Source organism: Nomascus leucogenys, chromosome 4, assembly GCF_006542625.1.
Source record: "Nomascus leucogenys isolate Asia chromosome 4, Asia_NLE_v1, whole genome shotgun sequence".
In the NCBI taxonomy this organism is placed as follows: domain Eukaryota; kingdom Metazoa; phylum Chordata; class Mammalia; order Primates; family Hylobatidae; genus Nomascus; species Nomascus leucogenys.
The window spans coordinates 53,235,451-53,250,884 of record NC_044384.1 but is presented as its reverse complement, the minus strand read 5'-3'; the positions used below and the strand labels follow the sequence as shown (position 1 = coordinate 53,250,884).

Genomic DNA, 15,434 nt, shown 5'->3' with positions numbered 1-15,434 from the left:
GTACCAAAGAAACATTTCATGCATAGAGTTTGGTTTGGTTACCTGGGTGGGGGAAACAATAGCAGGTGAAACTACTGTGGGAGAATTGGTGCTTCTGTGCCCATTGGCTTCTGGAAGAAGAGGCAGGGGGTCGTGTTTCACGGAAACCACCACCACCGCATCCACAGGCTCCGAGGGGCGGATATAAAGTCTTTTGGGGGAAGTGGGGCCGCAGATTTCCCCCGACTCGAACACCGACTCGTACAGGGCGCGCTTGGGCGCAGCCTCGGATTTCACGTCGGGCCCGACCTGGCTGTCTTTGGGGAGGATGTAAGTGTTCCCCAGCGAGGGCGGCTGGGGGCGGTGGTGGTGGGAGGGATGGGTGGGGGGGTGGTGGGAGTGGTGCCGTGCCGCCCCGTTCAGAGCCTCGGCGTAGCAGCCCTGCGGGGCGGGCGAGCCCAGCTTGGTGCCAATGCCCGCGATGCTGTTGAGCGTGGCGATGGAGACGGCGCCGATGCAGTGGTTGGTGTAGGTCTTGGAGAGCTTGGCCGCCTTGGAGAGCATCTGCATCCGAGTGCCTAGCAAGTTCTTGCCGATGGCTTTGTTCTCGTACCAGGTCACATCGCCCTCGCTGCAGTGGTCCCGGGGCCGCTGGAAGAACGCCTTGCAGAGAGGGTTGCGTTTCGACAGGTACTTGACGAAGCTGGCGTAGGGGCAGAACTCAGTGCCCGTCTCATACATGCGGGGCAAGTTCTCCTCGTCGCTGCTCTCGGCGCGCTTCTTGCTCCACGACGACGAGCGCGACTTGTGGTAGGGCCCGAGGGACTTGAAGTAGACGAACTTGCGACCGTCCTCGTCCATGGCCAGCCCAAAAGAGTCCTCCTCCAACTCACGCTGGTTCTCGCGGCCGCGGGTACAGAAGTACATGCACGTCTCGAACCAGACTTTGTTGAGCAGCCCGAAGGGCGTGTTGGTGCTGAAGACGCTGGAGGTGTACAGCTTGCGCAGGTCGGCGCGCGTGATGGCTTGCTTCTGCACCACCGGCCCGGCGCCCTGCTCCTCGAGCTTGCGGATGACCGCAGCCAGCGTCAGGTTGGCGCTGCGCAGCTCGGGATCCTTGGTGAGGTCGAGCGTGCGGCAGTACGGGGGCTCATTGAGGTAGCGGTTGAGGGAGCTGCGGATGCTGATGAGCGACGACTTGCTGTAGAGCTGGCCGCTCTTGGAGCGGGCCTCGGCATAGAAGGAGCGCAGCACGCGGCACAGCGCCCCCTTGTCCATGGTCTCGAAGTCCGGGCTCTGCGCCTTCTCGCTCAGGTACTCCCGGAAGATGCGCACGGCGTAGCGGGTGGCCAGCCGGGTGTTCTCGCTCAGCCGGGCCCGCTCGGGGCGCTGCAGCACGTCGGGGTCCAGCTCGGCGCCGTCCCCGGGCGGCCCACCGCGGGCCCGGGACGCCAGCAGTCGCGGCGGCGCCTCGGGCTCCAGCGCGGCGCTCTGGTCCATATTGATCATATGGACCGGCTCGGGCTCCAGCTCCTCCCCGGCCGAGTCCTCGGGCTCCAGGGGCTCGTCCCAGTCCAGCCCCATCTCCTCCTCTTCCTCCTCCTCCTCGTCCTCCTCCAGCCCCCCACCTCCGTCCTCCTCCTCCTCCTCGTCCCCCGTTATCTGCACCTCCTGGATCTCGTCCTCCTCCTCCTCTTCCTCCTCCTCCTCGCCCGCGCTGCAGTAGTGCGGACGGCCGTGGCGGCGGCCGCGGCCCCCCGCGCCGCGCTCGCCCTCGCCCCGCTCCCCATTGTTCTCGGCGGCGGCGGCGGCGGCGGCGGCGCTGGCGCTGCCGCCCGCGCTGGTGTTACAGTCCCCGCTGCCAGGCATTCTCGCCATATTGCCGTCTCTCTGCCAGTCCTCGGGCAGGGCGCATGCGCTATATTGGACCGCAGCGCTGAGAGCTTTTGTGTTTAATGACCTTCAGCTACCGGGAGGCAAAGCCGGGCTCTTAAAGGAGCCGCGCTCCAATTGTCATTCCCGAGCGCAGCTCCGGAGGGGCAGCGGCGCGCAGGGGATGGAGGGGAGGGGGGAGGGGGGACAAGTTAGACGGGAGAGATAGGGTAAAGGACGGAGGCTGACCAGACCTTCTTCCTCCCCCACCCGGCTCCCACTTCTAAGAAAACTTTAAAGAAAAAAAAAAAGGAAAGGGAGGGAGAGCTGTCGGTGGGGGCGAAACACTCCCAACTTACCCTCTGGCGGAGAATTGCGCGGGCCCGGGCGGGAGAGAGGGAGGGCCGGCGAGAGGGCGGAACGGTCTCGTTTCTCTAAGTAATGCCCGAGGAGCAGTGCCCCTTCCACTGCCCCCTCATTGCCCCCTGGAGCCGGGGGGTCGGGGCGGCGGCTGCGCCGGGCAGGCCGCGGGTCCTGCCGCGGGAAACCCGTGTCTGGGGCCGCCCGGAGAGGAGCGGAGCAGGCAGGTTAATGAGCAGGGTGGAGGAGGCACGGCGAGGCCCCGCACCCTCTCGGCGCCCGCGGCCAGGGCGCAGCGGGCGAGGCTTGGGAGCGGGATGGGGCTGGCGGCGGCGGCGGCTCCCCCACCTACTTGCTGGCGGCGAGGCGCGGGGGCCTGGGGCCAGCCGCGCGGCTCTCAACTCCCTTTCCGACTCTTGCAAAGGAGAGAAACACGCCCCACGTCAGCCTCATCCCTTTCGACTTTTCCAACAGCCACATTTAAGCTGTCATTAAAGACCTGGGGCGCTCCCCGTAGGTCTGGGGCAAGTCCGCGCCGGTCCAGCCAGCCCCGGGAAGGAGCGAGGGAGAGAAGACTGGGAGGGGCCGGTGGGAGGGGAGACGAGGGAAGAGGCGCTCGGGACCCCAGGGGCCACAGGGACCCTTCCCCACCCGCCCAGGGCGCCGCCCTCCCTGCCTCCGAGCAAAGTGACACAACTCCCTCGGGCGAGGCGCTCCACCAGGCTGGAGCTGAAGTCTCCCTAAGGCCCGTCGGGCAGGCGGAAAAAGCGAACTTGGGTCTCGGCCGACCCTGCCGCAGCCACAATTCGGCAATTCGGATCCGGAGCGCACTCTCACTCAAAGTTTGCCAACCGCCATTCGTTCGCCCTCCGGGCTGCGCTGCCTCAGGCGCGCGGGGGCGGGCACCTCGGAAACTGGAAAAGCAGCCAAAGAGCTCGCCGGGTCTCGCTTTCCCATAGGAGACACTGCCCCACTTCCAGCCAAACGCCCGCCCCCGGCGCGCCCAGGCTCCGGGCGCGTCCTTGCGTCGCCGCCTCCCGCTCTCCCGGCCCAGGGGCAGCGTCCCAGAGCCGCCCGGGACTTTGGCTGTTCTCTTAGGAGGCACAGCCCAGGCCACTTTCGGAGCTCGCGCTGCATCCTAACTTTCACCTCCTCCCGCAGCCCGTGTGTCCCCTGGCGCGCGGGCCAGCTGCGAGTCCCTGGGGTGAGGGGCCACGAGGGAGTCAGGTCCCCAGCGGCGCGCCCCGGTGCCAGGCCGTCTTCCTGGGAGGCAGCCTCGCCTGCTCCTCGGGCGCGTCCTAGAATTTGCCTCCAAGTCCGAATTCTCGGCAGTTAGGCTGTGAGAGTCATTTCAACTGCCTGTTTCCCCCTTCCCTGGCCCTCCTGTCTTGCTCTCAAGGGATACATTTTACGCATCAATTGAAACCCATCCATCAATTTGTATTTTTGTTGTTGTTTTGGTAAGAAAGAATGAAAGACCAGGTCTCAGGGCCGTATGGGCTTCTGAGTGGGAGTTGACGATGTCTTTTTCTGCAGCGAACGCTGCTGGTCCTCCGCGTGCCTCCCCGGCCCTGGACGCCACCCGAGCTTTGGGGAAACCGCGCCAGGTGTGAAACAAGTTAGAGCAAGTCCCTGCCTCGCGGGCCGCCTCCGGCTTCTTAGGGAAAACACACACACACACACACACACACACACACACACACACACACACAGCACGCTCTCATCCGCCCGGCTCTCCGCGGAGAACCGTCCCGGAATCGTCCCCGAGATGCGGCGCGCGAGGTGGCCGGCTTTGTTCACAATGCACTGCCCTCCGCACCCGCCCTGGACACGTGCAGAAAGGCGTGTTCGTTTCTCCGAGGCTGCGGTGAGCAGCTAAGTTAGTTGCACACTGGGACCCCCACATACGAGCTGGCACACACTAGTCACACACGGCTACTTCCAGAGGGCTGGCCCTTTGTCCTGGGACGCTCCCAGGTTTTCGGGCCGCGGTGCGGAGAACTCAGGTGGGTGCCCGGCAAGTTACCTACCGGGGGCTGTTCCCCCACGGCCCTCACCATAAGCGCAGGGACCCGGGGGCCGCGCTGGCTCCGGGCTGCGCTCCTGGCTTGGCAGGGGACCCAGGCCCACACTCCAGCCTGAGAGTGGAGCCGCCCTCCAGGTCTCCCCACCTCTGCGGGCGGCGGGGTCCACCCCCCTCCCACCAGCTCCCCTCCCTACTGGGCGAGCTGCTTTGAATTGCTCGCAGTTTGCCGGAGGCGGTGTGCTGGGTTGGACGCTCCGGGAAACAAAGCAACCCAAAACAGCTCCCAGTTGACGTCAACTTATTTCCAGAAAAGAAAATAGTTTTGTGCTCCCAGGAGAAAATTCCCCCAGGGCAGGTCTCTACTGGCAAAAGTCAGGGGAAGGAGGTGGGGTATAGCAGAACCGAAAAACCCCAAGCGCAAATAACTTTTTAACGGACTTGGAAAAGCAGCAGTTTTGGATGCTGCTTGGACAGTTTGCAAACAACGGGCAGGACCCGCGCTTAAATTCGATATGAAAAACGCACCTTGGAAAGTATGCCTTGGCCTGATAATCGGGCAACTGTGGATCTGCTTCGTTGCACCAGCTCCGGAAAGGCTACCAAAATGATCTGCCCATAGGATACTTCATTAAATACTGGAAAAGAAGACGTCTTTGGGCTACTATCTGTAGGAGTCACGGGAAGAACACCCGGAAAAACAGATATATACCCTGCTTCCCCTTGACCAAAAAAAAAAAAAAAAAAAAAGAAAGAAAAAAAAGTTGCTTAATTTTTAAAACCCAATAACACAAAATTACGGTAGAGTTCATAAAGTAGTTCAATTCCAAGTTTAATAAATGATCCCTTAAAAACATCCTGTGGTTCCATACACTCAATTCCAAAATGAAAGAATCAAAAAAGCTTTCTTCTTATTATTTCTGTAGAGGCAATATTGGTTGTCGTTCTGCCTATCAGCCAGCATCCGATTCCTCTACTTGACCTCTCCATATCATGAAGTCCGTTCAGACTACCACCTTGACAATCGAAGCTGCCGGTCACCCCTTTGAAAGGATGCTTTATTTCTTGTTCAGGATACATGACTTCTTTATAATCCCAGTACTATAGGGAACATTTATTGCAATTATTTAACTGTCAGAACTCTCTAAACTATGGTAAGATGTTTACAACTTTTAACAAGATTCTCCACCTTTTGCTGGTGGGGGTGGGAGGTCTCTTTGTATATTTGTGCTTCTCCACTTCGCAGAATACTTGAAAATAGTGACATGGTTATTTCAGCATGAAAAACTCCAAATGTCTCCCCCTCGATTCATAACCCAACTACTTCCATTTTAGGCTCACATTTTATGAAATTTTATACTATACAGAAACATATTCAGCTCTTCCTCCTTTTTGCTTCCAGTCTTCTGAGTATCATCTGTTAATATACTGGATATAGTTGCTTTTTATCTGCCTGTTTCCTCTCTACTAAAGCAACACACACCCTTGTAGTTTCAGTCTGGTGCCTGGGGACATGGTGAGCACTTGTCATTTATATTGAATGAAGAGAATCTGTGTTTAGTTAAATCTTACATTTAGCAGGGAAGTTTTTGTGAAAAATTAAAAATAACATGAATCTGAAGTTCTGTATTGAAAATCAGGACAAATAGTAACTACAAGGCAACATTATTGTTTGCAAGTTAAAATGAATTTAATGGCTGCTTTGGATGAATATTTCCTTATCATTAATTCCCTCTCCTAGTGGAACATGCTTTAGAAAGTTATTGCAGAAGTAGAGTGAGGGACCCTTTTCTCTCAGCAGAGTTAATGTTGCCCCTTCTGAAGGCAGATGTGGGGAATGGAAGTGTCTCTATTAAGAGAGGTGGGCTGGGGAGGATTTAAATTGTTAAATTTCAGGAATTTTGTGGGCTCTTGAGAGCAGAGGCCAGAAAAAGCATTTAGTTCATCATTTTAAATACACAAATTAAAAGAGACGCCATACTGTCTTGATGTAATTACTAAAAGATTCATAAAGGGCTTTCAAGGCTAAATATGAATTCAAATGGAAACTATTTTGGTATATCTTGGGTTTAGAGGGTTTTTTTTTTTCTTTTGAAACAGGTTCTTACTCTTTCACCCAGGCTGGAGTGCATTGGCATGATTATGGCTCACTGCAGCCTCAGCCTCCTGGGCTCAAGTGATCCTCCCATCTCATCTTCCCAAGTAGCTGGGACTACAGGCCTGCTCCACCAAGCCTTCCTAATTTTTGTATTTTTTGTAAAGATAAGTTTCCCCATGTTGCCCATGCTGGTCTTGAGCTCCTGGGCTCAAGTGAGCCACCACTCGTGTCTCAGAGTGTTGAATTCAACTGAAAATCATCTTGAGTAATGTTTTTTGAACTCAGATGAAAATTGAACCCATGTCATCTAAGTTGACAAAGTGCAAGAAAAGAAAAATAACTCCACAGGAGCAGAAACTTTGTCTTATTTATTTCTGTATTTCCAGTTCATTTCCAATTCAGTTTCTTGGTATATTTTAGCAGAGTGACTGGCACATAGTAGATACTCAATAAATATACACACATTTATGTGTGGGGAGAAAGCTAACTTCAACAAAAGGTTGTATAGCAGAGTGGTGAAAAACTCTCTCTGAAGCCAGCCTACCTGGGTGTGAATCCTAGTTTGCCTTACTAGCCACCCTTTTCTATGGCTCAGTTCTCTCATTATATTACCTGGGTAATAATGATAACAGTCCCTACCCCTTGGGATTGTTTTGAGAATTAAATAAGTTGATATGCACAAAACACTTAACACATTATCTGGAACATTCATACACATTCAACCATTACTTCTTATTTATTAAGGCTCTATTGTTTCCCAAGCTTGATAGCAAACAAGAAAACTAAGGCCAGAGAGGGTAAAACAAAAAAGGTGAAGACATTTGCCCAAGGTCTCCCAGACCTGACCAGGGCAGGCAAGTCTGGTTCCATAGGCCATGCTTGAACCACTTGACCATATTCAGCCTCTAGGAACCAAAGAATGAAGAGAGAAAGAGAGACAGGGAGAAAGAAAAGAAAAGATAAAAAGAAAAAAGAAAAGAAGATAAAAGGAAAGAAGGAACGAATGAAAGAAATAAAGAGGAAGGAAAGAAAGAATCAATAATTCAGAAAGAAAGAAAAATAAGGAAGGAAGGAAAGAAAGAGAAAGAAAGAAAGAAAAGAAAAAAAGAATATTCAAGGGAACAATTCAGAAGGAAAGAGAAAGAAAGAAGGACGGAAAAAAGAAAGAAAGGAAGGAAGGAAAGAGAATCTTCAAGGGAACAATTCAGAGAGAGAAAAGAAAAAAGAAAGAAAGAGAGAGAGAAAGAAAAGAGAAGAGAAGAAAGAAAGAAACTTCAAGGGAAAAATTCCCTACCATTAAAATACCCCTGTGTATAATAGGATTTGGGAAACTTGGAAAGCCAGAATAGTACTTTGCCAAGGTCTTGGACTGTGACACACGTATAAATGGACTGAGAAACAGTGTCACCTTTGTCACTTGGCCACCTAAACAGTGGTACGTTTTTTCTTGGCTATTGGAAGTAGGGACCCATCTGTGTCTTAGAAGAAATGGCAGTGAACAATTCAGAGACAAAAGGAACGCCCACAAATTCAACCAGACTAGAAAGAGGCGCTTTCTATTGAAATCCTGGGCTATTGTAAATCTCCTGGGGCAAAGAGGGTATTCCTATTTTTTTCTTCAATGCTTTGTCAAAAAACAGGTCAGAGTAAACTTAATGCAGTAATTGACAGGAATAGAATATTTAGTTCCTAATTGCTACCTGGTAACTACAATTCTAGATCTTTCCACCTAATAATCACCTACTCTACTCGTTTCCTAGACTATTTGTAAAACAAATAACGTACAAGAGAAATGTAGTTTTCCATAAGTAAATTGGGTTTTTGTCGAGCTTAAAAGTGTACCATCTCTTATTGTTATAATATTCTGATCATGAAACTTCACTTGGTTAATAAAGAAGTCAAATGTAAAGGTTGTCAAAGTTAAATGAAACCTAAAATTCAGAATGATAGTCATTTCTTTATCTTCTAGTTGTATATATCTGTAAAAGGTATGTGGGATTAAAGTGAACATTAGTCCTGTTATTAAATACAATTTTATTTCAATGTCATTGGAATACTAATTATGGTGGAAAAGGAGATAAAGGTATGTGATAATATGTCATGTAACAAATATGTATTTTTTAAATAATGGAAGAACTACTTACCATGCTCTCACAATCTAAAATATTCCTGAAACAATTTGCTGTTATTTCAAATAAAGTGGTCTATTAAGTTAGTAAAAGCAAAACAAATAAAAACTTAAATACTTTCTACCCAAATGTTGGTTCGAAAATGTTATCCTTATCTTCTTTTACTGTCAATATAAATTAAAATATCCTTTTACAGGAGAATCGCTTGAACCCGGGAGGCGAAGGTTGCAGTGAGCCGAGATTGCGCCACTGCACTCCAGCCTGGGCAACAAGAGTGAAACTCCGTCTCCAAAATGAAAATAAAATAAATAAAAATGAAATAGCCTTTTAAGAATGCAATTATTAGGCAACCTCTTCAAAAGCCATGAAAATGTTCATATTCTTTGATCCACAAATTGCTTCTAGAAGTTCATCTTAGGAAATATCCTGCTTTACTTGTATTTTGGTAAAGTTTGGTTTATTGCATCCAGGCCACTTGGACAAATGAATTTTGTGGTATATGTCACAAACTATGCTGTAGAACTACATTTTATAATGTCTTTGAGACCTCTCTTTGTTCACAGAAGTTTAGAGAATAAGTATTTGTGGAATGGAGAAGAAAGAAGTTCAATTAGGGTAAAATCACATCTTATCAATGTTCTACAGCAATGTCAGTTACCATTTAATGAGTATCGATAATGATAGTGAAATAAACGATATGTACTCAAAGGGCAAAACAAGATAAATTTTAAAGCTCGTATTTCAATATCTTCATGACATTGAGAAAGTTTAAGGACCAGATTTTGAAGCTCCAGATATCAGAAATTGGTATCTGGGTGTATTGGGGCAATTCACAGGATGTGCGGAGGAGTGGGTATGTACCTGCCCCGTGGCTGTGTTTCTAAATGAACTAAAAAAGAAAAAAAAAACTCCCCTTTTAAATACCCAGAAGCACTAACCCACATTTTGAACTAATTGACTTACTTTTTCTTAGGAAAGCTTAATTTAACTGATAGGGGCACATGGGTTTATCTGAATATTTAAAGAAGCCCTGGGATGGGTTTGTTCTATTTCTTTAATTTGATACTGGAGATCCAGGCTTTGCACCTGATGGAAGGAGACTGCCTTGGAGAGGGGCAGAGAAGCAGGAAACATTGTGACCTGGCGCCTCTCTTCTGTGACCTAAGTTTGCAGAGCCAGGGCATGATTGCTCCCAGGGGAAGCCTCGCCATTCTTCATGTTTAGTCTTCCTACAGCCTGTCCCTGGATTAGGATACCCCAGAGGTCACATGGTGTCATTACTCCCAGTAAAAACAAACTCCCCTGACATGGATTGCATCTGTTGTTTTACAGTCTTTTCTCTTTTTATAGTGCATTCCCTTAAACTAAAAAGCACAAAACAAAAATGTGGTTTATCATTCTTTTCTGATTATAAAAGCAGTATGTGTTCACTGGCAAAGATTTGGGAAGTACAGAAATCTGGAAACATATATGCATCATATTGCTTTCTTGCTAACGTTTAGTGAATGCTTGCTGTGGGCCTAGGTTTTTACATTAACACTCTCGATTTCTTCTTATGAGTATATGTGAGGGTTGTTCCTATTCCTATTGCACATGCATAGAAACCCAGAGAGCTTCAATAACTTGCCCAACCTCACAGAATTAGTGAGGCCAGACTCTAGGGCACACACACTTTCTGAACAACTCACCAGACCAGGACCTTTCAGTTCTATTTCCACTGCCCAGAGACAACCACCCAAATACATTTGGGTGTTATTTCTGTGAATTCAATCACATGCCATTTACCGTTTAAGTACTACATACAGTATTTGAAAATCTGTAATTCAAACTATGTAATCAGTGGATTTTTGGCAAACTCCACCAAGCACCTGCTAAGAGACAGGAAGGAAAGAAGGTTCTTTCCGGGAACTCCCTGACTCCAGGGAGGGGCAAATTTTCAATAAGCCCAAAATGATCAATAGTGTTTCTTCTGTTAATAGCACTCCTCCTGTCTTTTTCATGGTTATCTTAGTGCAATCTGCCGTAGAAAACACACAAACTTATTCTCTGTCCAACTCTGGGAAGTTAGTTGAACTGTCAGAGTTTGAGGATGAATTCTTCAAGCTTTTTTTGCTATTCATACGGTATTACATACAGAATACAGCTTTTAAGTGGATGGTCACTGAAATGCCCAGGAAAGTGTTTGCTGTGGCTACTGTTCCCAGTTCTGTGACACTTTGGATATTGTAAGTGCTTTTTAGACCTTAGTACCATGCTTTAGTGGTCAACATGCTTTCTAAATTCACTATTAACTTTGCTTTCCTAGAATTGTTAGTTTTTAGATTTAAAGCCTGAGATATAATAACTTTTAGAGTGCATCAGAATTAGCTGAATTACCTGGAGAACTTGGTTAAAATATGTAGATTCATGGGTGCCAGCTTCAGAGATTCTGATTTAGTAGCTCCTGAGTGTGGCCCAGGAATGTATATTTTTAACACACAGCTCAAACAATTCTAATACTAATGCGACTACACTTCGATAAACACTGCCTCAAAGCTCATATATTAAGCAATAAAATAATTTCCTCTCTAGCAATCATTCTGTGGCGGTGAATTCACTTGAAAATTGAATGCAAGTTGTGAAACCTCTTCAGAAGATGCACACACTCACACATACACACACCAATTTTGCCTACCATTTCAGCAGGGATTGGAGTCAAGCCTGCATTCTTGAAGCTCTGCAGCTACCTGGTCTCCAATACCACTTTAATACATATTCTCCCCTGGTCAAAACATCATCGTAGCTCCTTTCTTACTTTAGTTTCAAGTCCAAACTCCCTATAGTCTTGCCACAGTCTAATTTCCTGACATTCTCTGTTTCATCTCCCTGATATGAGTCCAGCTGTCTGTTGGGGAAGACTCCAGAGAGTTCTGGAGAGCTCACACATCAAGAGGACATTTGGCTGGGAGTCCCCAGGACAGTGATCATGGAACTTGCGTGTGTTTCCAAATCGCCGGGAAGGTTTGTTGAAGCAGGGTGCCTACATTTCTCAAAAGAAGACATACAAATGGCAAACAGGCACATGAAAATGTGCTTAACATCATTGATCATCAGAGAAATGCAAATCAAAACTACAATGAGATATCATCTCACCCCAGTTAAAATGTGCTTACATCCAAAAGACAGGCAATAACATGCTGGCGAGGATGTGGAGAAGAAGGAATGCTTGTACGCTATTGGTGGGAATGTAAATTAGTACGACCACCATGGAGAATAGTTTGGAGGTTCCTCAAAAAACTAAAAATAGAACTTCCATACAATCCAGCAATCCCACTGCTGGATATATACCCAAAAGAAAGGAAATCAGTATATAGAAGAAATATCTGTACTCCCATGTTTGTTGCAGCACTGTTGACAATAGCTAAGATTTGGAAGCAACATAAGTGTCCATCAACAGATGAATAGATAAAGAAAATGTGGCTTGTATACACAATGGAGTACTATTCAGCCATAGAAAAGAATGAGATCGGCCAGGTGCAGTGGCTCAAGCCTGTAATCCCAGCACTTTGGGAGGGTGAGGCTGGCAGATCACGAGGTCAAGAGATCGAGACCATCCTGGCCAACATGGTGAAACCCCGTCTCTACTAAAAATACAAAAAATTAGCTGGGTGTGGTGGCTCGCACCTGTAGTCCCAGCTACTCAGGAGGCTGAGGCAGGAGGATCGTTTGAATCTGGGAGGTGGAGGTTGCAGTGAGCCACGATTGTGCCACTGCACTCCAGCCTGGGCGACAGAGCAAGACTCCATCTCAAAAAAAAAAAAGAAAAAAAAGAAAAAAGAAAAGAAAAGAATGAGATCCTGTCATTTGCACCAACCTGGATGGAACTGGGGGTCATTATGTTAATTGAAAGAAGCCAAGCACAGAGAGATAAACATCCATGTTCTCACTGGAGATAGAGAGTAGAGGATGGTTACCAGAGACTGAGAAAGGTAGTGGGGTGGTTGGGGGAGTGGTGGGAGGATTAATGGGTACAAAAAAATTAGAAAGAATGAATAAGACTTGCTATTTGATGGCACACAGGGGGACTATAGTCAATAATAATTTAACTGTATATTTTAAAATAACTAAAAGAGTATAATTGGGTTGTTTGTAACACAAAGGATAAATGCTTGAGGGGATGGATACCCTATTCTCCATGATGTGGTTATTATGCATTGCATGTCTTACCAAAATATCTCATGTGCCCCCAAAATACACACACCTACTATGTACCCACAAAAAAGAAAACAAGAAAAGAGAAGAAACAGAGTGCTGGGTTCACCCTCAGAGTGTCTGATTCAGCCAGTCTGGGGTGGAGCTGAGCATGTGCACACCCTCGGATGATTATGCTGCTGCTGGTTCCTGGACCCCACTGTGAGAACCACTGGCCTAGAAGAGGCAGATACACATCCCCAGAGGGAAGAGTCAGCATAGTAAAGGAGGAATGGTGGGGCTAAGGATCAAGGGTGTGGAGCCTGGTGAGCCTCTCTCGGTCAATTCAGGAGGACTGGGGGGCTCAGAATCTTTTTTATGGCTCCCATGGTAGGAGGGGCTGTTAAAAGGCCTGAAGCAGAGTAGACTCAACCCCAAAATATCAACTTCCTTTCCAATGGGGAAATTTCCCCTCTCCCTTCCACTGATCTAAATTGTCTTTATTCTTTAAGGCTCAGCTCCAAATCCCATGTCTCTAGGAGGGTCGAAAGCAGCGACCTTCTGCTGCAGGACGCAATGGCCAGCCCCTTTTGCCAGCACCCTTCAGTGGAGCACTCTCCCTTTGGTTGTAAGTTACAAGTTCTTGGATTTGCATTTGGCTTTTCTTCCTTCTACTCTCGTTCCTTGGGGTTCCTTCTCTTTGGGAGGCTTCACATTACACGTGATTCTCAACATTGGCTATACCTTAGAATCACCAGGGGAGCTTTTAAAAATTTAAACACTGCAGAATAATTTAAGACAAATGTTAGCCATTACCACCTTACCCCCACCAGAAAAAAAAAAAAAAAACAGATAAGGAAAATGTGGCAAATTTTTTTTTAAGTATTTAACATAGGTTACATGGGTGTTCATTCTCTCTACTTTTGTGTATGACAAACACTCTCACAACAAAAAATATGTATCAATGCCAGATCCTACCCCAGATTTGTTAAAATAAAAGCTCCTCCAGCCACATGTGAGCCCCCCAAGAGCCCCTTGTACACTCTGGTTTTCTGTTATTAAATTCTTTTTAATCCTTCTTCAGGCCTCTCCTAGACTGCAGTGGTTCTTGTGATTGGCTGCATGTTAATATCACCCAGAGAACTTGCAAAAAATACTGGTACCCAGATCCTTTTCCAAAAGAACCAGATCAAATAGGTCTGGGAAGTGGCCTGGACATGGGGACTTTTCAAAGTCCTGCAGGTGATTCTGATGTGCAGCTAAGATTGGGACCCACTGCCCTTAGACTGGCACCCATTCATACATGCCTATTCAGGTCTGGCACGGGGTGGGGAAGGGTGTGTTCTGGGGTGTGTTTAGGTTGTCTGTGAACCTGCAGAAATTGTATGCAAAATGTTCTGTATATGTTCATCTGTGTATTTTTCTAGAATTAAAATCCATAGCTTTCGACATCTTAAAGGAGTCTGATGCAAAATAGTTTAAGAAACATCCACATGGGTGTAGAGCAATAAGCATGTGTATCCTCTATCACTGCTAGAACGGTAAATGGTACAGTCTTTTTAGAGGACAGTGGGAAAATGCACATCCCTTTCAATGCAGTAAATCATTTCTAGAAATGGGCTGCACACAAAGATATATGTACAAGGGTGCTCTTGAAGCATTGTTTGTAATAAAGAATCATTGGATACAATCTAACTTCAGAGGCAGATGGTGAATAAATAAATTATGTCTCATCTATTAAACAGAACACTATCTATAGATATAAAGAATAATGTAGGTTTGTAAGTGCTGAGTGCAGTGGTCTCCAAGACATTTTATTAAGCAAGTAAAAAAATTAATGAAAAGTATAAGCCCATTTGCTGAAAAAAAAAAAACTCTGACCTAAAATGATACATACATATTTTACAAATGTAAGTGCAGTGGGGTAAAAAGAAAACACATAAAATCATTTACAGTGGTGACTTTGGGAGAAGAGAGTGGCATTGAGGGACTTTAACTTCTTATACTCCATACTTTTGGTATTGTTTGAATTTTGCAACATGAGTATGTGTCCCTTTATTGCTTATTTAATAGATGACAAACATGTGCTGTCATCTCTGAACTCTGTCTCCATGGCCTTCAGTGCTCTGTTGAGTGGCCCATTGTTGAGTGCCTATTGTAGATATATGTTCTGGGTCTCTCTGCTTGCATGTCAAGCAGGTCCTCCAAACCCAATAAGCCTAAAACCAACACAGTGGTCTTCTCACCACGCCCACCCTCTGTTCTAGGTGTTCTAGGTGTGCCTGCCACACCTCAGACCTTTCTAAGGACGCTGACTTGCTCACAGCCACTGATGAAGGGACAGATTTGTCAAGCCAAGTGGTCTGTCACATGACCAGCAACTATAATGAATGTGCCCAAGGATGGGTCCCTGGGCAGCAATCCCTGGGCTAACTAGAAGGCTGGATTGAAACTCCTGAGCCAAACAGTCTCTCTTTCTCTAGGAATCAGGGTCAGAGTAGTCAGTAGTTAGAAGAAGGGGGGCAGGGCCATGGAATCAGCCCAGTCCCATGCTGGCGTGAGCACCTGCTGAGGGCCTGGGGCTGCTCTGTATCCAGACCCACCGTCTAGTCTGGCCTCCAAGGAGTCTCACTCTCCTAGAGTGCTGATGTTGGGTTTGAATGAGGTTCCACTTCCCTTTTAGTCTCACTACATCCCTATAGTTAATCACTCCTTGTCTTAAATTTCTCTTGCTTACAACCAAGAAATCCTAACTATGCCTTCGCCCTCTGCCCAGGTGCAACTCCCAAATCTCTGACTCAGG

General features: G+C 47.4%; 1 protein-coding gene across 3 annotated transcripts in view; it reads right to left on the bottom strand.

The window, feature by feature from the left end:
* The window catches only part of KCTD1 (potassium channel tetramerization domain containing 1), a 203,912-nt gene that overhangs the window by 91,688 nt on the left and 96,790 nt on the right, over positions 1-15,434 (bottom strand). Inside the window, exon 1 of one of the 3 annotated variants that reach the window (XM_030810622.1) lies at positions 2,211-2,755. The exons of 1 other annotated variant lie outside the window; for it this stretch is intronic. Coding sequence is in view for 1 of the 2 variants with exons in the window: in XM_012506358.2 (XP_012361812.1) it covers positions 43-1,857 (1,815 nt within the window). In the remaining variant the exon portion in view is untranslated. One more of the 3 variants, XM_012506358.2, reaches the window with a different exon arrangement.